The sequence below is a fragment of the Bombus pyrosoma genome, linkage group LG12 (genome assembly GCF_014825855.1).
Source record: "Bombus pyrosoma isolate SC7728 linkage group LG12, ASM1482585v1, whole genome shotgun sequence".
In the NCBI taxonomy this organism is placed as follows: Eukaryota; Metazoa; Arthropoda; class Insecta; order Hymenoptera; family Apidae; genus Bombus; species Bombus pyrosoma.
Window position 1 is genome coordinate 12447328 of NC_057781.1, and position 25237 is coordinate 12472564.

A 25237-nucleotide genomic window follows, 5' to 3' on the forward strand; every position below is an offset into this window, starting at 1 on the left:
CATGCATTCTATGCATTTTTGTACATTTAAATTTACATAAATTTATAATATTACATCATAAACACACACACACACACGCACGCACGCACACATGTGCAACCTCCCTCAGCTATATCATCCGATATACCTTTATGTCTATTATCTTCTTTCCCTTTGAACCAGTTCCGTACGGAGCTTCTTTTCATTTATACCACATTTACATTTTCTCAGGGATTTTCTTTGAAAAATGAACAATGGAAGGATTTCTTCATTTTCATAATCTCGTACCTGCTGGATGATTTATAATTCGGGTATGTTTAAATAACCTCTTGAGAACGCTATTTGATATAATTACACAGGGGGTAAAAGCTCATTGTTTCTCCTAGTTGATATTCAAGTTGTAATCCATCGTAAATCGATGTAAATTTATTACTAAATTATTATATTTAGTCAACATTGCGTATTTATCTGTAAATTGTGTACTATCTAAGCGTATATACACGTATATATTTATGTATATCGATGGAAAAAGTGTAATGCTATTAATTATATGAATATTGTTTGGATATTTATACTTGCTCTATCATTTGTTAAGATTGAAATTCTTTTATTAATATTCGACTAATGGCTAATTTCATCCGACGGAAAACACCCGTAGAATAATTTTAGTGTCGACGTCTCTATTAATATCTTCGATCGATTTGAATTTAATACTCAATAGGCATGTTTCTTAACAAGCGATACCATTCACTTTTCCATTTCATGAATACTCTCTCTCTCTCTCTCTCTCTCTCTCTCTCTGTTCTATTGTAATGAAAAATCCAGGATTTATTATTGGCTCAGTGTCCAGCCGCATTTGCGTGTACACTCGAAGGCCGGAAATCGATATATGCAAAATATTTTGATGCTAACAGATTGAGAGGCGACGTTGCGTTCGATGGAAGATTTATAGAGCCGTTTCGAGCCATAGGTCAACTTTATTGAACTCTGTCCACTCTTCTCTGCACGAGTACCTGCTTCGGGATTTAGAGCAAATATCGCAGTATTACCAACGAACAAAATCACGAGAATGAAATGTGACGCGCTGCTATTCAACTATTAAACGTTCGATGTCTAAGCCAAGCTTCGATTCCGCGATCGGTGCTAGGACTATCGTCCTATTAAACATCTTCCGGCGGTAGCTTCTTCATTCATTCTATGAATGTCTATAGGCGTTAACATTTTACATTTTATTTCTTTGCTTCACAAAGATATATGTAGGCAGGAAAAAGTCAATCGTTGCATAACACAGACTATGTAGCCTATGTACATTCGACACTTGCAATTATTCTCTTTCGACAAAAATACGCTTTGTAGTAGAATCTCTCTTGGAATTGAAAAATTAGCGAATTTACTTTATTTAGATTGGATTCCCAAGCACCGGAACACTCGCTGCTCTTATAGAAAACGATGACGATCGATTTAGATAATTAGATAATTAGAAAAACGTAAAAAATTTTAGATTTCTGAAAGATAGCGACACAAAAAAAAACAATTCTATATAATTAAGCCTGAAATCTGAATTCTGAATCTGAATCTATTTATAGGGATATTTGGCATTAGACGCGATAGGAAAAACCTTACAAATACGAATAACAAATAACGAGACTAGATGAAACGGTGGATGAATATACCGCCGGTATCGCTTCGCGATACAGTTTCGTCAACGTACATATGTGAAAAGACTTGGCGATAAATGTTGCTTTTCGCTTTCCTCGTATAAAACCCAAAAAATCGATGAAGCTTAAACGTGGCGGAGGTAGTCGTGCAGAGGCCAGTTTTTTAAGACTATTTCTGCGCTATTCGTTCACCATCTTTATAAAAAACATGAAAAACGTACTCGCGCATAGATCAAGAGCCTCGAGAAGGTTAATCGCGTTAGCTGTTGCCACGAGACAATAAAGTCTCCCAATTAGAATTGCTGCTGATGCCAGAAGCAATTGGAAGAGAATAACGATTGACGATTGCTCGCTTTAAAACGTTGTATCGGTGCCGATAGGTATCGTTTTGAGTATTTATAAAGAGATAACTTACAAAGGAAAACAGCACGTATGGTACTAGCATCGTTTCGAATTTCTATATTCAAGATCGTCCGAAAATCATAATCGATACGTACATACGATAGATAAAATGGATTAATATAAAAAATCAATTTTCTTTCCTCCTGCAAAATTATTCACGTTGCAGTTTAAACATTTGCGATTTGTCTCGTTGGAGGCACCATAGACGTTCAATTGCTTTTCGTTCGGATACTCTATAGCGTTCGCTGATTTTTCGCACAAAAACTGATTGTGCTAAATGATTTTGTTCAGCGTTTAGAACAGAAAAATGGTAAAATTTAACGGAAAACGTATCTTCTTTGGATGACCTTTTGTTCGACTTTGTTTTATTCGATTCGCGGATAAAAATATTAAAACAAACGAAAAGAAATACGAGTGGATCGAACAGCACGAAAAAGAATACACGGAAGTTTTAAACAGGGACGAGGGAGAATTTAGCGAGAATCTTTATCGAGGCACAAAGGAACGTGCCAATTATATCTCGATCGTTGCGTCGATCTACGTTAGTTTATCCTGTCGTTTCGCAACGACCTCCTGTTCTTAACTTCTTCCCTCGTTACTTGAGAAAATACACAGCTCTAAGATGCATTTTTCACAGTGACAAACGAACTTAGATTTGAACTTCGACAAAACGTCCGATCGATTTTCCGGTTGCAGCGAAAAGGCAACCACGGTTTTCCATTTTCCATTTTCATTCCTATTTAACGTCAACTCTGGTTCAAGCTGTTTACTTGAAAAAACCGGATAAAAATGCAACGATTCCTTTTTCTCTCTCACCTATTTGTTCTTCTTTGAGGAGAAATGGACGACAAACTAGACCACGGAACGCAGAATATCTTGAAAGGTTGACAAAGACAAAAAAGATAATAAAACGATAAAGGGAAGCGATTTATATTACGATCTGTAATACGTTAGAGATATAGCATGTATTACATTCTGTAGGACATTTTTTTTTTTTTTTTTTTTTTTTTTTTAGAACGGCAAATGCCGTGCCGTGTTTACAGGATTGTTTAAATTCTCGTATCTCGATAAGATGTCACGATTCCATATGATTTATCTGATAAACATCGATATTGTTACAGGGAAATTAAGGCACAACTCGAGAAACGATATTTTCGAAGGAAACCAAGACATGCTGAAAGAAAGAGGTAAATTGTCTCAGATACGTTCGTGTATTTCGTAAACAACATACATCTCTATGACGATTATCATTATTAATTACATACGTTTGATATTGTATATACTCGTATCTCGTTTGTATCTGCTATAAAACTAATAACAGTCGAAATGCATGTTTCTCTTTTTACCTTGAGAGATATGAGAAAAACGACGCGTTTCATTCGGTTCTACAAATAAACGTTGCTCTTTTCGTTAATGTTAATGAATCTAATTAAGAAACTAACGTATCGTTATGTTGCTGGCAATTATATATCGTATTCAAAGACTCTCCTCTACGCGTTCTCTTTAATATTTTCGAATTTTCTCATTTTTGAAGCAAAGGCGCGTTTCGATACACTTTTTTCTCCCTTTTTTTTTTTTTTGCGTTTCGCCTAGAAACTTGGCCGCTAGGCCACTGCGTGCACATAATTAAACTTATAATTAAACTAAACCGCATATTATATGTTATTATCGTATTACTCGCTAAATCTACTCTTCCTTCTTCTCTCATTTTTCTATTCTATTCTCTGAATCGGAAATAAACGAAACACCTTACGTTAAACTATTTTCATCAAATCAATTTGTACACGCCGCCGTAAGAGTATCGTGATTTCCTCTTGCAGATCTAAAGTTACGAGGCCGCAAAGAAACCGGCGGAAACGAAGAGGATGATTACGAAGATTCCGCTGCGGCGTCGAACAAGGACTCTTTCAGCTTGATTTTCGCTTTGGTCACATTCACCATTTACCTCTACCATCGTCCGCAGTTAAGAACGCTGCATCCGGCTTGAAGAGCGGCCCCCACCGTGCCAGCACATTATCATCAAATCCTTCTTTCGATCGCGACCCATCGACAATTTGTAAATCCACTTAAAAATCCATCGCTCAGGGACTCCATACCGAGGATAAATTAAATCATGAAATCGCGCTGACCACCCATCACACCTGTATTATAAGACGACATACCCTATTATGATTAGCGTCATTATTATTATTGTGTAACGATATTAGCTGTCGTAAGTTATTCGTAAAGCGTAATCGCGTAGATTAAGCGGATGGAAAAGTTCTTTTATCACGGAGAACGTCACGTAGCGAGCAATAAGTAAGGGAACACGAGAAGATCCTGTGCTGGAATTGAATTTACAGGTGCGTTATGTAGCGAGCCTGGATCATGCTCAATGGTACGCTATACTTCGAGATAGCAGTCAATGTCAAATTTCGTTCTTAGTTTTCGCGTAGTCAGTTGAGTTAACGTTTTACAACGAGATCAAGATCGTGGTAGCCGTTCTTCGTTCGCGATGTTTCACGCGTTAAATTAGAAAACTTTGTTTAATTTATCTTTATATATTAGTAGCTAGTCGGAAATTAGTACTTTTACTCTTTCTTATATTCTTCGTAGTGTAGACAGGCGCGCTGAAGATAATCGAACAAAGGAAAACGAAGATAATAATAAAGTAAGAGATATACAGAGTCACATAGATTTTCTCGCAGAGCGTGTCTAAAGTGCTCACAGGGAAAGCTTTTGTCGAAAATTTCGAAACTATCTACTACGATTTACTTCTACGATACTTCGAAAGAAGCAATTGCAATATACAGCGCTTTACTTTTACTCTTATTTACAAATATCTAATTTTTATCTCTATCTGTTGCTTACAGTTATATCTCTGCGTAATAAAAGAAAAAAACGAACGTTAAGTTACGATAGATCAAACTTTTCGTTTGCGTCGTTTTACTTTCGAGGAAGATCGATAACACATAGAAATCTGGTATAATCGATTTTGCGAATACGTAATAACGAGCGCTCGACAACTAGCACCAACAGTCTCGGTGAAAGCCTCCAGTGATTCGTATTTATACCAAGGACAATGTGTATCGAACGAAACGATTATCGATATGCATTCCTGTATATATACATATACATATACATATACATATGCATATGCATATACGACCGCGTATTATATATGATTATATATATATATAATATATATATATATATATAAAGTATTATAACACGGCCCATGTATTTGTATAGGTAATCGTATATTCGTATATATGTATATAATATAACTGTATGTAGTACGTTAGATATAGTATTATCCAAAGACTGAGAGCGTCGTTTCGACGCTCTTCAACTGCATTAAATAATTAAATAACGAAAGATGGCTGAAACTGAATCACACCTCGCGTGGCTCATAAAAATCATGGATCGATCGAAGATGGAATCTGTCTGTGAAACAACGGGCAGGAAAAACTGTACAGTCCCTCGATTGTTATTTCTCAAAAGCTATCCGTGAAAATTGTGTGAAAAAAAGTCGCATTGTCGTCGCTAAATTATGCCAGTGTTTTCCAAGATAATCTTTCTTCGCGAAGAAAAGAAATTTCTTCACAGTTAGGAGGGGATTAACTAAAATTTGAAACGTTCAACGTCAGGTCAATTTTTTCAAAAATTGTTTACGCGTCATCTAGCAAACTAATCCTTTCGCCAATTCTCTTACAAACATTCCAATCGACTTCAAGTCGAATTTTAAAAGGTTACTCCGTTTTAGACGGTGCCCGAATATTTACGTGGCCGGTCGTGAATACACATTACGAAGTACACTTCGTATGAGAAGTTGTTCGCTATCGTTACACGAGAAGACAGTGATTGGAAATCTATTTCGCAAATCCGATTTCTCAAAAAATTCTCAAAGAACATTCCAAATCAATATCATGTTTTAAACTGGTATGAATAATCGGTAGATGATAACTGTGAGATTAAATAATAGGAAAACGAAATTTTTCATTTCCATTGGCAGCGTCTACATATTGTTCGCTATTCGATGCAGATTCGAACAATTTCAAAGATATACGCTATACGCATATACATAACTACGTCAAATTTTTGTAATAATCGGGAGATTAAGCTGTCTCGAAAAACAAATAAAAACGCCATTAACTTTACTATATAGTCTATAAATGTAATACGAGTGGAATGTAAATTGAAACTTATAGATTTAATTAAGCGATACACTAACATAGAGATTTTACTAAAATGTACGAAAGAGCGTGAAGCTTATAGGCTTTAGAATTAAAACACATTTAAATACAAAGATTATAGATGTATGTACTTAGAATACGTCGAAATTGAATGCATATACCGGTATAATGATTACATTAGTACGTAAATAGAAAAGTTTGTTTATATTCACGGATCATGAAACGTCGATAGATATTTGAGAAAGTTCATCCGTTACGTAATATGACAGAATAATGTCGAAAAATATTTGTGGAAATGTGCAACGTGTTTCGGAAATAAAAAGAATTATTTCTTTTGATGAAATACGAAACACGTTTAAAAAGTCCTTCGACAATACTGAACTTTGATTATATACTATACGTTTGTCGTAGCTCAAGGACCAAAGGTTTATGGTAATTTTAAAACGAATATTTCTTAACGCTAAATACGAGATTTCTTTTGTCTTTTATTTCAAACTCGAACATCTTGCGTAAATAAATTACAAAGTGGAATTTTCGGTCTGTGTACTTATCGGTTTTGTTGTATTTCGAATGTATAACGAAGGTACTAAAATTCGATCCGACGCGTTAAGAAAACCTATTAACGTTTTTACCACTTAATTTACTTCAACGTTCGACGTATCGTTCAACGACCTACAAGCGACGTGAAAATTCGTTGTTACGTCGAAAAGCAATCGTTGTTATCTTTGTGTATCTGCGATTTTATTTGCGAATTAATTCGACAGTAGCATGAAAATTAATCAATTTTCCGGAATAAATAGTGTTTTAATGTTTTAACGACGCTAGTTGAAAAATATACGGTTGCTCGCGAAGGTATAAACGCGTTATAGGCATCGTACGAAACTTTTCGAAATTTCATTAGTTACTACAACGAGACATCGTTACCGCGACAACTACCGCCGTGTGGGTAACACTCGTATTAAGAGCCACAAGACGTTTATCGCGAGCATACACTTAGTAAATAATTATCTAACTAACGCTAAAAATGATCTCACTGATATTAATACAATGCGCGATATTAATACAATGAATAATTGACCGTGTTCAGACACTTTGCTGATCTTTATGAAGCGTCGTATGCTTGCGTTAAATATCCTGTAATCTCTATCATATCGTACATCTTCAAATTCGTTTCAAATTTGATCGATATACTCGTAGCCACGACGGTCGAGCCTCGTTACATCGCTAATGAAATTTCCAAATATTTTCCTCCTACATTTTCACCTACGTAATACATAATACATCGATGAAAAGATTCTATAAGCGTACAAATACTTTCGTGAGCCACTCTACGTACACGAGTTCCATGTGTTGAGCCTGTTTAGAGATAGAAACACTTTAACTTTGGCAAGTAATCCTTTATCCGTCACTTTCAAACTACATACTTTTAGACGATCGAGATAAAGGTTTATAGTTTTTCATAAAGATCTCGACATAACGGTTCTACGTTTCACATATTATGTACATAGAATTTTCACTGGTCGAGCGACCACGTGTTTATGAATCGGATGATCAATCGTTTTGCGTTCGATACATCGGCTCGTGAACGCGACGTACTCAAAAAGCAGGAGCTTTCAAAAAAAGAAAGCTGATCATGGGATTTTAGTGATCAACGTAAGATATAATATCGCAAGGATCGCGAGACAGGATAAAAGGATCGTTGGTAACGTCACGGACAATGTGGTAGTCCGCTTTGGGATTCCCCGCGCATGCATTCTACAGCGATCGTGAAAGAACCGAGGGGAAACGAATTTACAATCTTTTTATTATCCAACGACGCGAAACATATCCGAATGTTTCTTTAAAACTATTACCGTCTTAATCTCTATCGGTTGCGCGCTTAATATAATTATCGCCTAACAATTCTGCGTTCTGCGTTAAAATTTCCTATAAAAATAATTAACGCGTCTTTAGTTTAGTCTTCTCGTTTATTTGCTTTAAGTTAATTTTCAAATGTAATTTTAAATCAGCAAACTAATTACATGACATTAACCAATCGTGAGAGTAAGAATTATCACAGAACGTCATATAAAATATTTCATTAAATTCTAATTTATCATACCACTTTTATTCGTAATTAATTTCTATCTCTTCTGTGTAAATATTCGAGACGTCCGACGGATAAGTATCTGTGGAAAATCATGATATCAAGCACTTGGACACGATTCGTTGTCCAATTGTATAGCATTTAACGTTCGAGTAGCAGATTTTAACGAAGAATGTCCACCAGAACATATCAAATGTCCGTGTTCTTGTTCAATCATAAGGAATCGTTGTTAGAAAAGTCAATTATCATCTGTCTTTCGTTACGTCTTAACTAGTAGGCATCCGTGCAGTTCCACCTTTCAAATAGTTTGCTTTGACAATATAATGTAAATTATGTAAAAACATAATCTTGACGCCATAAATATCTAGCAAATAATTGGCTATACGTTTAAAAATGTCGAAACCGATTCCACGATTTATTCCTCGTAGCAATTGCAAAATATTTCCTAGAAAAAAAATTGAATCGATCTGTCGCGACGACCAAAAAATGTCTATTTTATATCGCATAAACGTGCATTAGTAGAACTAACAACGATTGACTAAATATACAAGACGTTTAAGCAAGCTACGGAACTGTAAACGTTCGTAATGCAAACTAAAAGGAATAAAATATGTTCGATCGATATAGATACTAAAATCGATATTTTCGGTGTGAAAATCTAATTTTTTATTTGCCTGTGTATAATGCTTAAACAGTACGGTTGAATTACGAAAGTAATCGAAAAACATACGTATGTTGGATACTGCCGAATAAGGAAAATCTACTTACATATTGATGAATTCATGATTCGCAAATGTGAACATTATATCCAAAGGAGAGGATGACGCTTGAAATCAAGTTTTACGCCTCACATAATCTTAATTGATGTGATATAACAATATTATATCTCGTACGTTGATTTAATATGTCGTCAAAGTGAATTTTTAAGATACAATTTTTAAGATAAAATTACATTCTACTCTATTATCGAGAAAAATTAATTTTAGGTTCCATATTAATCGAACATTCTTTAGCACGTGTTACATATAGATTCTTCGAATCTGAAATCGTAACGCAAATTAGTTGTAATTAATTTTTCTGTTCCGTTTCAACATTTGTAAATCGTACGTAGCACGTGCAACGTTTGATCTAACGATACATAATGCGAACAATTGTGCGCAGAGTACCACATACTTTTGTATCATCCGCATTGTAGATACCATTACAATCAATGTTGAATGATCGATGTAATTGAGTAACGCGAAAGTTGAATATAACTGTGAGAGATGAAGCGAGTCGTGCGAATGCTTGTAAGTAGCATACTTAAGTATAGTATACTATGTATGAAGAAATTAAGTTCGACGAGTATAGACGAAAGGAAATGTAATACATTATACACAGTGTACAGATAGGCTGCATTTTCCCTGCTAACAATAGGTAGTGGCGCGACTATATATGCCTTCGTCGTATACAACGTTATTTATAAATATAGGTACACGAAGAATATAAGAATTATAAGAAATAAACATGATTTTCAAACGTCCACGCGTTAAAGAAGAACGGCGAACGACGCTAAAACGCTAAAACGTTAAAACGCTAAAACCGTTCTCTCGTTTTATAAGGAATCTGCTCCGAAGGAATTTTATTTCAATTTCGAACGCAATAATCGTATGAATTCGAACGAACAGCTTTGGAATTATAGGACGGAACAAAATTAAACTGCCATCGGTAAACGATACGTTTCGTTATTGCTTTTGCAATATGGTTGCGCCATACATCGTGCTTACGGCACGCAATCTAGTCTTTTAAGCACCGTCGAGACCAGGAGATTGTCCACTGTCCGTGTACACATGAAAATACAAATTTATCACATATTATTATCTCGAATTTATTTCATTCCCAACGATGTTTGAATATGGTTGTTATTGGAATTTCGTTTCTTCCCTACTTTTATACGTCTAGAAATTTCTTAGTTACGATGTATTTCGCTTAACGTTCATCGATATTTCTAAAATATGTAATTACGTAGATGTTGACAGTTTCAATGTTACGTTAAAAAAAAATAATAATAATAAACAACCAACCCTCTTCTTACACGCTATGCGACGAGGATTAGGTTGAGATTTAGGCTCCGGAGGGATTCGAACCCTCGATCTCCTGTTTACTAGACAGGCGCTTTAACCAACTAAGCCACGGCGCCGCTTGTTTCCACGCTTTTTTAATATTTCAATCACTATAAATAGCAACATTTAAAAAATATATCCACTCAAATATATCACCACAATTGTCTAAAAGAAGTATTTATAAATATATCTGATGAGCGTTACGCTTAGGGACAAGGCACTTTATGTACCGCGGCGCGTCGGAAAAAATTGTAAACAGCGACTCTTTTGCACAAAATGATTTGAAAGATCGTTAAAAATGAAATGTACGTGTTTGAAATTTTTTTAACCGTCAATAAAATTTTTATCACCGAAAGGTTTGAAATAAAAAGGTTTCGTCGTTGCATTACAGATGTTTCAACGATACGAACACGAATGCAGCATTTTCGAGCCCGTAACTGTAATCGCTCCGATTACTACGCAAGTAATGTTTTTACAGCTAAATGTTTCAAATAAAAATTGGACGGTCGATCGAGGAGGACGTAATTTAACATGATTAAAGGATGTTATTTTTTTAGACGAAGATGCCTGGACGACATGCGAGGGTCAATTTTGTTTTTCTAAGGAAAATTATATATATATATATTAAAACTATTGAACCTAAAACTATTAGATGACAAACAAAAAAGGCAATAACGTTATGTTCGACAACACGAAGAAGTCGACCCCCGAAGTCAAACCGAATTTACCATTAATTGTGCAATTATTTTATTATTATTAATATTACAATATAACTGTTCACTCTTATAATATTTATCGATCAACCCGACTACATAGCGGCTCGTTGGTCTAGGGGTATGATTCTCGCTTAGGGTGCGAGAGGTCCCGGGTTCAAATCCCGGACGAGCCCGTTTTTTTTTTTTTTTTTTTTGTTACACAATTATGGTTATAAACTTTATTTATTCTCTTTATGTGATTGCTAGTTTTTACTTGAAAACTCTCTTTCTTGACAAACGTCACGATTGAAATAACAATCACGTATATCCTATTCACTACTGCTTTCGTCGTGAAACCAGTTGGGACTCCTCTCTCTGGTCAAAGTTTATAATACACATACTTAAGGCGTATATACACAACAACTTCGCTTTCACTGCGTCTCTATTAAATTGTTTATGCGTGGAAAAAGTCGCACGCATAACCTCTCGGCAATAATAATCGTTCAACTGATTATGCTTTGAATTATTAATTACCCAACCTAAGTTGGGTATAACAAAAAATTAAGTTATAAACTTATCAATTGTTCCCCTCCACGGAAATCTTTAGTAAAAGGCGAAAGATTTATACGTTATTTGAAGGGGAACGAAGGTATAGGCACCGTCCTTACGTTGAAATTTATCTTACGCCAGTGCCCTTTTCGCAAGTGAGAAACGTGTCCCTCTGGTGAAAATTTGGTGCATTTACGCCACAATAATTCGTCGAAACATTAAAATCTTTATCAAGTATTTATTTATTTACTATACTATAACTTTAATGACAGCGTATTGTTTCAAAATATTTATGTTCTATTTAAAATATTTTTGTACTTATATAAACAGTTTCATTCATGGGAAAATTGTTTGAAATAAAATAATTTCGATTGTTTAATATTTATATAGGGGATAACGTACAAAAGTTGTTTTTCCTCAATGTAGATTACAAAATCTAATAAAAGTAACTTGATAAATACATGATAATAAAACAATAATTTAATGATAACGAAATTACATCTATGAACAATTCATTTGTTCCACTATAGAGTGTGTTTCGGAACAAACAGTATAGGATGACAACGATGAATTACTTATGAAAAGATAAATCAAAAATATAGGATAACGATTATTTGTTTGCGGCTTCGTTTTCAAGAAAATTACGTCTGAAAATTGGTGACAACCGATTATACTATATGTACGTTATTATTTTGACAATATTGCGGACTTGTTAATATTTTAGCGGGATTAAAATTTATATCGACGAAGAAATTACTGAAATTGTCGTTCATCCCGCCGTAAACAAATTGTTGCTCGTCGAATCACGAAAAAAGCATCAAGCAATGTCAATGAATTTTCATAGTCGTTCAAATGCCTGTATACTTCGCTTTTATAGTTACCGTTAAGATTTGTATACTCTTCGGCATACACAAATTCTATAATACGATCGGAATGACGACGATCCTGCAGAGTGAATCACAGTTCTATCAAGATCAAACATGACATTGCTAATGCTTGCATGATCGTAAATATAGAAACGATGCAATCTAAGACCCACTGTCCACATTATACGTACATTGTGACGCGTATTAGGCATAATAGAACTGCCGATACTGACAGTAAGCGTCCATGCAGCGATCGTTGTAAAATAACGTGAACCTGTCCACGAAACAGTAGCGAACCGTTTTCGATGTTACGCGTTTTTGTCATGACGAGTGGCGTTACTAACATTGTCGGTAGCGAAGCGTGCGTTGCAGCCACAAACGAACGTAGCGATGTAAGACGAAAGCGTCTTCTTGTGGTTGCTTGACCTCGTATCTTGCCGTGTACGCTGAATACCGGCGTAAATATATCGACACCTTCGATAAATTACGTTTATGCGACTCTGAGCTTTACAACTTGTATAAAGGAAAATAATAACTAGAAGATCGTCAAATAAAAATTACGTTCGTATTGGGGGCGTAGCTCAGATGGTAGAGCGCTCGCTTAGCATGCGAGAGGTACCGGGATCGATACCCGGCGCCTCCATATTTCAGAACATATATTATTTGTTAAATAATATATCGTCTAATTTTACTTTTTATATATCAAAGCTTTCAAATCTTTGTACACTTTATTTTATACATTAATATTTTACCCCACATTTTTGACGAACGACGAGAGACAATTTCACGCAAATACATTCAGCGATACATTAAGCGAGTCAGTCATACAGTAGTACTCATCGTATCGTACTAATTTTTAAAATCGTACCAATTTTATTCTCCGGGTATCGAACAAAGCGTATTGCCGCGAACAGCTTTCTTCTATCTATCTAATCTTCTATTTCGTGTACACAGAAATAAAATAATAAATGCTAATTCACATGGAAGAAAATGTAGCGTAGATACTGTAATGAAAGTTCTTGTCATCTGGGCAATATAAATATTCTTGACGCGAAAAAGCCTTAATAATGCAAATATATTCAATACCATCTACTACGTTTTCAGCTCGCGAAACAATGAAAGGTCATTCCGCCATTGCTGGTCAGGGATGAAAAAGGAAAACGCTCGTACATCGATTCTGACGAGGTATAATTACTTTTTACCGATAGAATGTCGTGAGACGACAACGTTGACAACCACGTTTTCGTGCACGTTTCGTGAATTTACACCGAAAGAATGGAAACGTTAACGTATTGTTGGCGAATGTTTAAGCTTTGAAGAAAATCTCGAGGTTGAAAACCAACATCGGAGAGACGGAAGCGGAGGCATGAACGACGCGCATCGTCAATCAAAAAGTCAAGCGAGGAAAAAACAAACGCAACCACGTTTCAATCTTTTTCGATTACTTTCACGGATTCGCGTTCCGTTCGTTGGCTAAAGAAACGAACGAAAAATGAACGACGCTGCTCAGAAAGGAGTAAAAGCACAGAAATCAGTAAGTCTCTTCTTTTGCACGTCAATCACACTTTTGCTTTTTTTGCTTTGCTTCTTTTCTACTATTCCATTCTCATTATCAAACGGTACAAGTCTCAATGCCATTATATCGAATCGCGTAATATCAACTATATTGCCATCTTGTATTTTCATCGCGTTAAACATCACGAGCTACAGAGTTTAAATTTATTCCTATTCGTTTCTATAATGCTACTTTACGATTCTATCTTTTGAAACGATCGTGATTTAACTACCAATCGTGCCGGCTGCGAGAGAACTGTGGCTTCCATTTACCGGTATAGAATGACGAGGATGACGATAAAACCTGAATCATCGAAAGATTCGTTAAAAGAATTTATCGCGCGACCGCGCAACTAAGAAACGAAATAAAAAGACGAAGCTTAATTTAACAGGCTACGGCAGGAGCAACTGGTTTGGACGAATCTCACGGTTCGACGAATCGTTCTTCCACGCAACAGGACGTAATTAAGGATTCGCGATCGATCGTGTTGCGGACCACATCGAGTAAGTAAACTGATTTACACGGAAGAAGCTGTCAATCGTTTATCGCGAAAGGAGAACGTTAAGCTTTTCAAGGAAAGAAGGATTACGCGTGAAAGGGAAAAGCAGCGGGATTTAAAATAACGACTGGTTGACATCCGCGTGAGCGACAGCGACATCGAAATGAAAACTTTGAATTAATCTTAACCATTGACCATCCAAACGATTAACGAGCTCGGCTAAGAATTTGTCTCGTAGTACGCCAGTTTATCTTAACTCGTATAATATCGGGCGGTTAAATTGTATATTGTTTATCTGGCGTGGTAAAACCTATTAGTGATTTGTTCCGACGTAAAGTAACAAAAAAAATGTCAACGATGCGAAGCGAAGAATGAAATATTTTGCTTTTAGCGGGAGCGTTAACTTACCTTGCAAGATGGCTGAACGTACGTTAAAATTAAGCGTACCCTGCAGGTTGTAGGGCCCAGTTGTAAAATACTCCGTCGAGCAATTAATACGTATCTGTTGGAGAATCTGAAGGTAAATCGACTTGAACGGTTTAATTTGTTTGCTTAGGTTCGGACGGAGACAAAGGTGCTGCGAAGAAAAAGGATGGAGTTAACGAGTCCGCGGAGTTAACGCAAAGACTGTCAAGGACTGAGACTGTCAGACAAGATGCCCGAAAATTGAAGACTGCTACGCTTAATCGAATGGGGAAAATGTTTAAGCAGCGCTCTCAAACACCTGTAGCGGATAAATCATGCCTCGATATCGATAGCGATATCGTAAGCAACTCGACACCGCAAAAAGTATATTATTTGCCCTAACGAAATATCAGATAGAAAGGAGCAGATAGACATTTAACGAAAGGGGAACTGTGAAAAATAATTGGGCGGAAAAGGAGTTATATGTTGTTTGGGAATTTGACGTAAATTCGTACTAGAACATTTTTCGTTTCAAGTTCCTATCGAAGACGGGCCTCGAGTTTTTTCAACTAGCCGAATAATCGATTCGAGTATAACAGCGAGTTATTCGTACGAAACTCGTCGCTATAGTTATACGACTACAAGCACAGCAAATACGAAGTAAATGGGCGCGATAAATAAAGAAATTTGATTGTAATTAATCTGATTTTCAGAAATAATATTGCATTTTACTCGTATAAGAATAGCTATTGTAAAATCGAAACCATCATCTCTCTGCAACTTTTTTAAATCCTCTCTTTCATAACACACATATAAAACGATCGAGTGATTTTAGATCGTAGATTTACGATAGTATAGATATATTTCTAACAAAAGACGAATGATATTTCAAATGTTTTTTCTCAGAATCCGGCTAAAACTATGGAAAGCGAGGACGCAGCGAAAAAAGAGAAGAGCAACTCTTTAGGTAGAATGCTGAAGCTAGTGGACAAAGATGGGTCGCCGAAAAAAATGTTCCATCCTCGAGCTGGCTCTCTGAGCCGCATGTTGCGTCGCAATCCTAATAACGAGGACAATGATGACAAAAAGCATATAGAAGAAAACGCACCGGGCATTTTTTCAAGGATGCTGAATCAGTTGAGAGGAAAGTAAAAAAAAAAAAAATTTGCTGCAAACTTTTAACACGTATTCGTAGAAATATAAGAGATATAAAAATTCGCGTAAAAATCGTGAATCACCGCGCCTATTTACGTGGTATTTACGTAGATTTTTCGATGTTCAGGACGACCACAAAGTGGAAATGCTACGCTGGAGCCTAACTTAAAGACGCGCGACAAAATAAGCTCGCTACCTCCAAAAGTGCCATTAAATTCAAGAACGGTTAATTTATCTTCGTCGACGTCCACTTCATCGCCACAGACGCGAGTCACCGAATCGCCGCAAAAATTATCAAATTTTGAATATTCGATTTAAGTCGCCGCCGTTCCAAGTATCGATACGCGATAAAAAAACGCTAGTAATTAACGCTTCGTTTGCTATATTACAATTACAGTAGTAATTATAATCGATGTTAAACGTATCTAGATTCGTTGCAGCGTCGTCGTATTTAACTCGTACAGTAACGAAGTTCACTCTCATTTGTATTTTTCAGATACGACGGCACGTGAAACGAAACGATCGAGTATGGTGCATTTAGAAAACGGAAGAAAAACAGACGAATACATTTACCTGTATAATTGTAACACAGAATCGACGAGTAAAAATTTTTGTCTCGTTCGGTGTTCGAGCTTTAGCGTTATCGAAAATCAATCGACAGGTTGCGAATGCATGATATATTATGGAAATCGTTTCGATACGTGTAAACGCGACTGTAGAATAAAGAAAAGAAAAGAAAACGACAAAACAAAGTTTACTTTACTCGTATTTCATTGCGTAGCATTTTTTAGCACGTCAGTTTTATTCGGACCGACGTAGACCATTTTCCGTGTAGAACAAATTTTTATTCTTATCTTTGCATCGAAATTACTTGGGCATATTCTTTTATCTAATTACACGCTTGGAATAAGACTAAGATTATCCAACTAACGAGTTGATCAAAGAATTCCAACGCATTCCAAATTCGCGTAATTTAATCGAAAGAAAATAAAACTCTCCTTATTAACGTTCCTATCGATCGAACCTAAATTTCAGAATTCAGGCTCGTCTGCAGATCGTATCGGTCTCAGCAGGTCGTTGAATTTTAAGAACGGCGGCGCAAACTTTTTGTTCAGCAGCTTGCTATTACTTTACTTATTATTATATTTTAGTTGCTACGTAACAACGTTCTGTTCATTAACAACATTTAGCAACGTCCCCTTCTAATTAATACAATTTCAAATTAACGTATTAAAAAATCTTTCTCTTTCATGATCAAATCCCTCCGTTTCCGATTATCGCTCTAAAGAAAGAGTAACGATAAACGCGATATACCAGGAACAACGACGTCCAAATAGATCGGCAAAGATCTCAAAGCAAAATCCTCATCCTGGAAGGATGAAAGCAGGCGTTATATTTAAATATTTAAAGCATATTTAAGCTTAAAAAGAACTTAAAAATAGACTTAGAATCGGGAAAGGATAGACGATGTATATTTATTGAAAAAACTAAGGAAAGAAAGAAACTTTAGTTTATTGGAAGAACCATATTTATTACGTACGCATATTTCGTCTTTCGTTTTGTTTCTGCGAGACAACCGGTGTCCCTTCGTACTCCGCACGCTGTACCATTTCTTTAGATACGGATTAACGCGTTTTACTGGTAGCATTACGACAAAATTATCACGAGATAGTTTCACGAATCCTAAAAGAAATCGCACGAGTCGATGATTCGTAAAATCATCCCCAAGGATCGGCTGTTTTGGCAGCTGGTACAAAATTCTATATTTACAAAAGAAAGAACGTAGACCTACGTAGCTTACGTAATTTCCTTTTTGCGCACGCAAATCTCGCCGCTGCCGCCTCAAAAGGAAACCGTTATAGCGGCACGTGCTCGATGAAAATCCGCGAATTTTCACATCTAAACATATACTTCGTTCCCACACGCAACAAAAGCTTCATATTTCGTACGTTGCTGCGATTAAACTTCCTGTATTCTTTTCTTATTTAACCCCTTGCCTTACGATTTCTTAGTAGCTACTTACGCGAGTAGTCAGCTATTCGCTGCTATAACATCGAAACGTTATACATGTACTCGGATGTATAATCCGCGTTTAACCTTCTTTGCGCGTAAAATGAAAAAGTCAATCTTCGATTTAATCGATTTCTCATCCAAACTCAACAACCGGCATTTAACGGATACTATTGGTACTGCTTTGGATCGTATTGAGTAAAGAAGACACGATGTATCAATGACAACGACAACGATGTAATAATGTGCAGTTTTATCGAAAATAAATACATTTATCGTTGATCATTAATTAATGAATAACTCGTGGAAATAACTAGTTAATTAATAAGTACACGCGACAACGCATTCGATATTAAAAGTATGAATTGGATCGAGCGTGACTTAAAATGTGATAAGGCAAAGAGTTTAATAGGTTTATGTTATAATATGTATAAAAATACATATTACGACAAAATAGAATTAGTATATTACCAAAGTATACGTTTTTAACCGATATTTCTGTACAAATATTTGTGTAGAAGCAAATATTTCTGTACAAGCGATCGTACTCGAAAATCGTTCGTTTCAACGATTTAACGACGAATGATCCATTCAAGAATAAAATATAATTTACTTTCGTGCAGCTGCGTTATAGAAACGATCGATTTGAAATAAAGACAACATTACTACCATCAGAGCTGATCTACGAGCATCGTGTGAATCCTTTAATTCGTTTATAATAATTTTAGTTACAACCATAAGGGATCTGTTTTTAGCTTGCCTTTTATAATCTTCGTTCGAAAAGATCGGTTTGTCTGAGAGATTTTACCGATTCTTTCACAGTTTCGTCTTGAACGGTAACATAATTTCAATAGACTAGCTATACATCGTCTAACGTCTTCAACTTAATCGCGGACACAGTTATTTAAGCACGTTTCATGGTATTTAACGGATCTGTGATTTGTGCGCGCTGTTTAAAAAATATAAACGTACATATATATATATATATCTTTCCATCCTATCCTAATTATCATACTATGTACAACAGTGATAATGCGCGTTATCGTATCATATTTATTATACAACCGCGTCGTTCTCTTACACCGTACACTTGGATATTTATCGATCGACTAAAAAGTAATTGGCACGAATCGATGATCGATCGAACATTATTTATCATCGTTATTAATCATCCGTGTAAACCAAAACATCTTTCCAACACACAACTGCATAGAATGTTGCATACTCGGCCGACAGTTACGATTTATCACAGAATAACACATTCATTGTATCAACGACAACGCAATTTTCACACCGGATATCCCTGTGCTCGATCTTCTTAATGGTTAGCTGGTGTCCCTTGACCAATTGTGTACGAACGAGAAAAATGTTTTCTTCCGACGGAGATTAGAAACATTGGAATCGAGCACCGTAAAAACGAAAATAATTTCAATTCGATTGATGGCCAGTACCTTTAGACCGTGATATGTCTTGGAAATATGGCTACGAGATGCTTCGAAAATCTTGCACCTCGCACCGTCCATCCTCTAATTAATCTCGGTATATAGAAACATTTGACAGGTCTATGAATTTTGTTCCAATGAAATTCTTATTTATTTTCGTCGAATCGCTCGATAAATTTCGTCCACTTGCAAGTAAATCTATTTCAATGAAAATATTAATTACGATAAATAAAAATTAAGTTGCATATTTTTAGAATTCGCGCAAGCGCGGTATTTACATTTTGATATTTTTGAAACGGTAATCGCGATAAACGGTAAAACAGCGATAAGAGAATATTTCAAATACGATGCTTGTGCAATTAAACAGACAAAATTTATCCAACGATTTTTCCTTATTTCTCTCGTACAAAAATAATACGATATAACGCAATATAACAACGAAACGTTAAACGCTTTAGTATAGAGTAATCGAGATATACGAGATATACATATACATAGATCGTTCTTATGTTACATTGTGACGGTGGTATCTACACACTCGCACGGGCAATCGCCGAATTTTTCAATCGCTCGTGCATTACGTTGCAAATATACTGACAACCTGAACGGATGAAACCGATTCACGATTTTTCCCAAGCTGATCCAATGAAAGCGATACACCGACATTTAGTTTGAATTGTTAACAGTAACGAAGCGTGTAATCCTTTCCACAAGCGATACGATATCTCCTTTGAATCGGAGATATAATATAGTGCAAATATATATGTACATACATACATACATACATACATACATACATACATACATATAGCCAATAATCTTTAATAAAAGATTGCGATATAATAATTACTGTACAAGTTAATCAAATTTGTTTGTCAAATAATTGCCTAATTAACTTTTATCACATGTAATGGAAAATTTTACGCGAATACGTGCACGTTTCAATGGAAACCGAATTTCAATCAGTTCGCAAATATTATGATCCGCTTTCCTCTGTTATCACGTTAAACGCTAACTAAAGTCGTATTAACGATATAGGATTCGATAACGACGAAGATTTGTAAATTTATCCCAACGTAAAAGCGGTAAAATATTATTAGCAAAATTGATTTATTCGAAATTCGTTACGTTATACCTTTAATTTCGTAATATACGTCACGTATTTTTTATTTAGTTTAATACATGGAAATAATTATTACGTTACAGGCTTTCCGATATCCTAAGAAGAAACAAAATAATATCCTTTGCTTCGATTTTTATCTTACCATATTTACACGAAGATTTCTTTGTAAATCGATAATGTTATCACATTAGAATTTTACTGAAATGTGAAAATTATAATGTTCCCATAAGAAACGAGTCTAGAGAGAGAGAGAGAGAGAGAGAGAGAGAGAGAGAGAGAGAGAGACAGACAGACAGACAGACAGAGAGCAAAACTTAATGACAGCATACTTATAAAAATGGGAAAGGTTCGTTTAAACATTGATCGATAAATTTTACTGAAAATTATCCACGATCGTGGTAAATCGATGACATTACGAGCATCTGTTAAAAGTATCCAAGCACTTTTTCAACGAGGAAACCAATTGAAACGCGTTATAAAACCTGCATCTTACGATCAACAAGATTGCATCAGTTTCTAGATTTAAGAAAAGAAAAGACATATAAATCGTAGAATTATTTCCTATTCCCGTGATCGTATTAATAAGATCCGTCGATCAAAACGTTGAAAATGAAAAACCTAATCTAATCGATACTCGACAATTATTCACCTAGACGAGAAACATCGATGATACGGTTGATAATATATGCGCGCAAATGTACAGCATACTGTTACACATATACAATACGTATAGCAAAGAAGTAAGTTCGATGGATTGGAAACTGCAGTTGTCCGATCGATCTCTTCTTTATCGATCTGTTAGCCTGTGCGTGTGAGTCTGTTCTTTTCCGTTTGCTAAATATAAGCGAGTATAATTATATTTACGACATCTTAGGATATTCGAAGCGATGAGACGTTTGTTACAAAGGAGACAAGCTCGGAATAAAATTCGACTATATATGTATATGTTAGTCTTATCACTTTGTAATACTCTAACGCATTTGGCAATCGATTGGCAATTTTCTTAATTAACGATCAACCCCGATATCGTCGATAGCGATTCAAACAACGCTATCAATGAAATTTAACGAGTCAAAGGTTACAAATGGTCGATACCGATAAAGCCTCTTTCACCGCAGTAACAAATTTGGTAAAAAGAGAAATGAAATTCTACGCTATTGCACTTTTATTCTATGCGACGTAAACTGCAAAATCGTAGAAAACGAATCTATAATCTGTAACACGTAACTCGTTAAATTTGCTAATATTTACTAATAAAGCAGATCGGATGGTAATCATTAACTCGTTGTCGTTTACGACGGTTCATCGATATTATCAGTCGATAAGTTATCGTGCAAGTTCAATTAAATTATATGATTTTAAAGTACTTCTCTGCAATTTGTATTCCGTTTACGCGATAAAGGATTTCCATAGTATTTGAGCTACAGGCGTTTGCGCGAAATTTAAAGATAGAAAAATGCGTGCACGCGAAAGATGTAAAACATCGAGGAGCACACCAACCGATCGATAAAAGAACAACGAGTCGATCGGACATTTTTCTCTCTGATACAAGTACGATCGCGTGTTTTACGAATCGTTCTACATATGTGCTTAAGCGATATAAAAATGTTTCTCCAAAAATACATATGGGCAGTGAATTTCAATCCCTTTGTCGGTTCTTTTCTTTCTCCGTTACGGGGAAACCATCACGGGGAAACAATTACGGGGAAACTATTACGGGGAAACTATTACGGGGAAACCATTACGGGGAAACCATTACGGGCAAATCATTACGGGCAAATCATTACGGGCAAATCATTAACTACGGGGAAAACGGGTAATCGATTTCCCTGTTGCTCTTAAACGTCTAAAAATTTACCGATCACGCCTTTGCTTTTGCCTCACCTGTATATAGAAAATTAAGTACGCGACTTTGTAGCATCGAGCAAATCCCACTCTAAGTACTCTACCTTTAAACGCGTCGTCGTTCGACGTTTGCTACTTATTCGATCGTTACTGGTAACTAAGAATTTTCTATCGCTAATATCGAAAAATATTATAAGAATCGTTAAAAAAAGATACGAAATACGTGTACTTGAATTGACGTGTAATAGAAGGTATACGTATATGTATAAAGAAACAGGATAAATAGGTTAGTCTTTGATCAGATGAATGATCGTATAAAACTAATAATACTTGGCGATCCTTTTAGAAATAAGTAACTACGCCTAATGCGTACTCATTTCCATTCAGTTCGATGGTATGTGAAATTAATAACGAGTCATAGATTTGACTTTTTTTCCTCGGACATTTGGCCGTTGATATCCTCTAAATCGTAGCCCTATTAATCGTCTAAATTGTATAAAGTTTTGTTCTTGAAACTCTCGCATAGAAGAGACTTGTTCACGGTTCGATGATCGTTTGGTTTACCTCCTTTCCTTTCTGTTCTTTCTTTTCCTTCCTTCCTTTCAACGAATTAGTCTCACGATCTACGCTATAATTAACTTCAGAACGATATCGCGATCGTCGTTTCGAATCGACTGTTAATAAGTAAATATGTATATTATACGGATCGTCGAATGATTCTTGCGAAAAGTGATATGATTTCTACGAAGATGCGAGTTTCTTGTTCCCACTGACGTGTCTTTTTCCTATCATGGAAAAAAAAGGAAATCGTTCTTCTCTCTCGCGTCTCTGACCTTCCCTTTTTTTCCATTCTAGGTAACGTTTTACATTTAATTTGCGTCTCTACTACAGCCCTTGGACGGATAGTTGCCACTCGCGATTTGAATCAGCAATCGTTGTTCGCAGAGTCAATTCTCGTCGGGTTCCCAACAAGTCATATTTAAATTTACAACGTAATTTCGGAATTTTAGCGTTGGAGAAACAGGCAAAAGATTTGATAATAGATGCCACGTATTTATCATAGTTTCGCGGATCATCTTAAAGCGCGTGTAGATAAATAATAGTAAAAGTTTATTGATCAACGGGGAATAATTTATACAAGTGGAAACAAACAAAAACGAAAAAAAGGAACAAAAAAGAAAAAAAACAAAATAAAAGCGATAATTACATAGAGAAAGATGCGTCTAATTTATTTAATTATACGCGGAATAAAGTAAAAATAAAATTTAATAATAAGTGGAATCCGTCTATAAAACATATAAACGAGAAGAACGTGGGATTTATCAGGGTTTTCCAGCATTTGTCATTTTTCTTACGAAAATCGATTTGTTGCGAACCGAACGTCTCGATCGAAACGGTGGCAACCCAGTGCGGGATACGCATCTTACAATCCTTAAGATATGCAACCTGGACTTATCTACATCACGATAGGTACCTAAACACGAGCATCGATCGCGTCGACATGAAAATCGACGCAGAGACATTCTCTCGGCGAGACATCGAGATCGAAAATACGTCAAAATCGTCTAATTAAGTGGAAAATAAAACATCGATTTATATTTACACGGTGAGACACAGATCGACGATCGAACGTACGTTGCGATCGTCGTACGTTCTCTCGTTGCGAATACTTGTTGCCGAAACATACCGTCTTTGAACAATCGTTTGAAAAATAACACCGTCGTTGCTGCATTTTCTATTCCCTTTTAGTCTACCTTCGATTCAGTATGTTTCGATAAAACGATCCATTTTTAAAGCTATACGTGTACAGCTGCCTTCGATCGAATTTTCTATGCGTGTTACGAATTATCTACGTCTGAAAAATTTCAGAGAATTCCATCGTCGTTCGTCAGAGCGTGGCCCTTTCAGCGTCCTTGTCCATTTTCGACCTCGGTCATCGCAATTCGATTCCTTGGCCAGTTACTTTCTACGTCTTGCGTCGAAACTTGCTTAAGAAACGAAATTCCTCCTTTTACGTGGCTCGCGAAACGAACGTGTCGAGTATGTCCGGACAAAGGTAAACTACGTCGTCGTCTACCACGCCGAAGATAGGAATAACGTTTTCCTTCGCATCGATCGATCAAGACACGTCTATCGCTCCGATGTTTCGACAGCCATTCGTGAAACATCAGTCACATCGAATCGTTGATACTTTCGTTCGGTATAAACGGATTTGCCATTCGCGCGAAACATCGCGCGACCACGCTTTCACCAAGCAAAGTCGCGAGTCGTCGCTAAAGAAGGAAACACGCATCCTCCTTCTTTTAACGTCCAGCGCTGATTAATCAGTTTTCTCGTTTGGAGCACGTTTACAAGCATCGTATGGCTTCGTGCTATCGTATTAGCGAATTAACTTTCATAACTATCAACTATCAACTATCAACTATCGACTATCTACTATCGACTATCGATCGAAACGAACCGAACGAAAATCATCCGGTCGACGATTATTCTTCGCTTTTACAACCCTCGCTTTCATTACCATTTTCAAGCTTTAGATAACACGCTACGTACGTATCATCGTAATACTATTCTTCGTACGGTGCGCTGCACCTCTTCAAGATACCTCTAAAATATCCTCGTGTTCCTGCATGAGACGAGGTATCCGAACATCACATTCCTGATTCTGCTATTCCTTCGTCGTCTGTAAAA

The 25237-nt window shown here is 36.1% G+C and overlaps 3 protein-coding genes, 1 long non-coding RNA gene and 4 other non-coding genes across 14 annotated transcripts in view; 4 read left to right on the plus strand and 4 right to left on the minus strand.

Moving 5' to 3' along the window:
* The window catches only part of LOC122573367 (lachesin-like), a 259680-nt gene extending 254474 nt beyond the window's left edge, over nucleotides 1–5206 (plus strand). Inside the window, exons 9-10 of one of the 2 annotated variants that reach the window (XM_043739616.1) lie at nucleotides 3161–3226; nucleotides 3860–5204. In XM_043739616.1, the coding sequence (XP_043595551.1) occupies nucleotides 3161–3226; nucleotides 3860–4026 (233 nt within the window). In that variant the 3' untranslated portion in view covers nucleotides 4027–5204. Of the gene's footprint in view, nucleotides 1–3160; nucleotides 3227–3859 lie in introns of both variants that reach the window. The other variant, XM_043739617.1, reaches the window with a different exon arrangement.
* Nucleotides 5207–10405: 5199 nt separating this feature from the next.
* On the minus strand, nucleotides 10406–10479 carry Trnat-agu. Its single transcript has one exon. It is a non-coding gene; the product is annotated as a tRNA-Thr (tRNA).
* Nucleotides 10480–11140: 661 nt separating this feature from the next.
* On the minus strand, nucleotides 11141–12653 carry LOC122573375. Its single transcript, XR_006318726.1, has 2 exons — nucleotides 12528–12653; nucleotides 11141–12293 (listed from the first exon to the last, which is right to left on the minus strand). It is a non-coding gene; the product is annotated as an uncharacterized LOC122573375 (long non-coding RNA).
* On the plus strand, nucleotides 11220–11291 carry Trnap-agg. The gene has a single exon. It is a non-coding gene; the product is annotated as a tRNA-Pro (tRNA).
* On the minus strand, nucleotides 11628–11750 carry LOC122574000. The gene has a single exon (XR_006318861.1). It is a non-coding gene; the product is annotated as a U5 spliceosomal RNA (small nuclear RNA).
* LOC122573373 lies at nucleotides 12285–21006 on the plus strand. Of its 3 annotated transcripts, XM_043739638.1 has the most exons (7): nucleotides 12285–12904; nucleotides 13617–13697; nucleotides 13824–14046; nucleotides 14459–14570; nucleotides 15123–15355; nucleotides 15878–16115; nucleotides 16254–21006. In XM_043739638.1, the coding sequence occupies exons 3-7, from the start codon at nucleotides 14005–14007 to the stop codon at nucleotides 16442–16444; spliced, it is 816 nt and encodes a 271-aa protein (XP_043595573.1). In that variant the 5' UTR covers nucleotides 12285–12904; nucleotides 13617–13697; nucleotides 13824–14004; the 3' UTR covers nucleotides 16445–21006. The 3 variants fall into 3 exon arrangements, with proteins under 3 accessions (XP_043595573.1, XP_043595572.1, XP_043595575.1); XM_043739637.1 differs by having other exon boundaries at nucleotides 12285–14046; nucleotides 16254–16487; nucleotides 16623–21006; XM_043739640.1 differs by having other exon boundaries at nucleotides 12285–14046; nucleotides 15123–15331.
* Trnaa-agc lies at nucleotides 13083–13155 on the plus strand. Its single transcript has one exon. It is a non-coding gene; the product is annotated as a tRNA-Ala (tRNA).
* Nucleotides 17637–25237, minus strand: part of LOC122573369 (tyrosine-protein phosphatase 10D) — a 55834-nt gene continuing 48233 nt past the window's right edge. For all 4 annotated transcript variants that reach the window (XM_043739624.1, XM_043739620.1, XM_043739622.1 and 1 more), the window contains one exon: nucleotides 17637–25229. Coding sequence is in view for 1 of the 4 variants with exons in the window: in XM_043739622.1 (XP_043595557.1) it covers nucleotides 25198–25229 (32 nt within the window). In the remaining 3 variants the exon portion in view is untranslated. The remainder of the gene's footprint in view (nucleotides 25230–25237) is intronic.

What these genes read in the sequence shown, in the direction of transcription:
- LOC122573373 (XM_043739637.1), top strand. Translation starts at nt 14,005, where the DNA reads ATGAACGACGCTGCTCAGAAAGGAGTAAAAGCACAGAAATCA. An exon ending in GAGTAAAAGCACAGAAATCA is followed by an intron (nt 14,047 to 14,458) that starts GTAAGTCTCTTC and finishes TTAATTTAACAG; the next exon opens with GCTACGGCAGGAGCAACTGG. An exon ending in CGTGTTGCGGACCACATCGA is followed by an intron (nt 14,571 to 15,122) that starts GTAAGTAAACTG and finishes TTGTTTGCTTAG; the next exon opens with GTTCGGACGGAGACAAAGGT.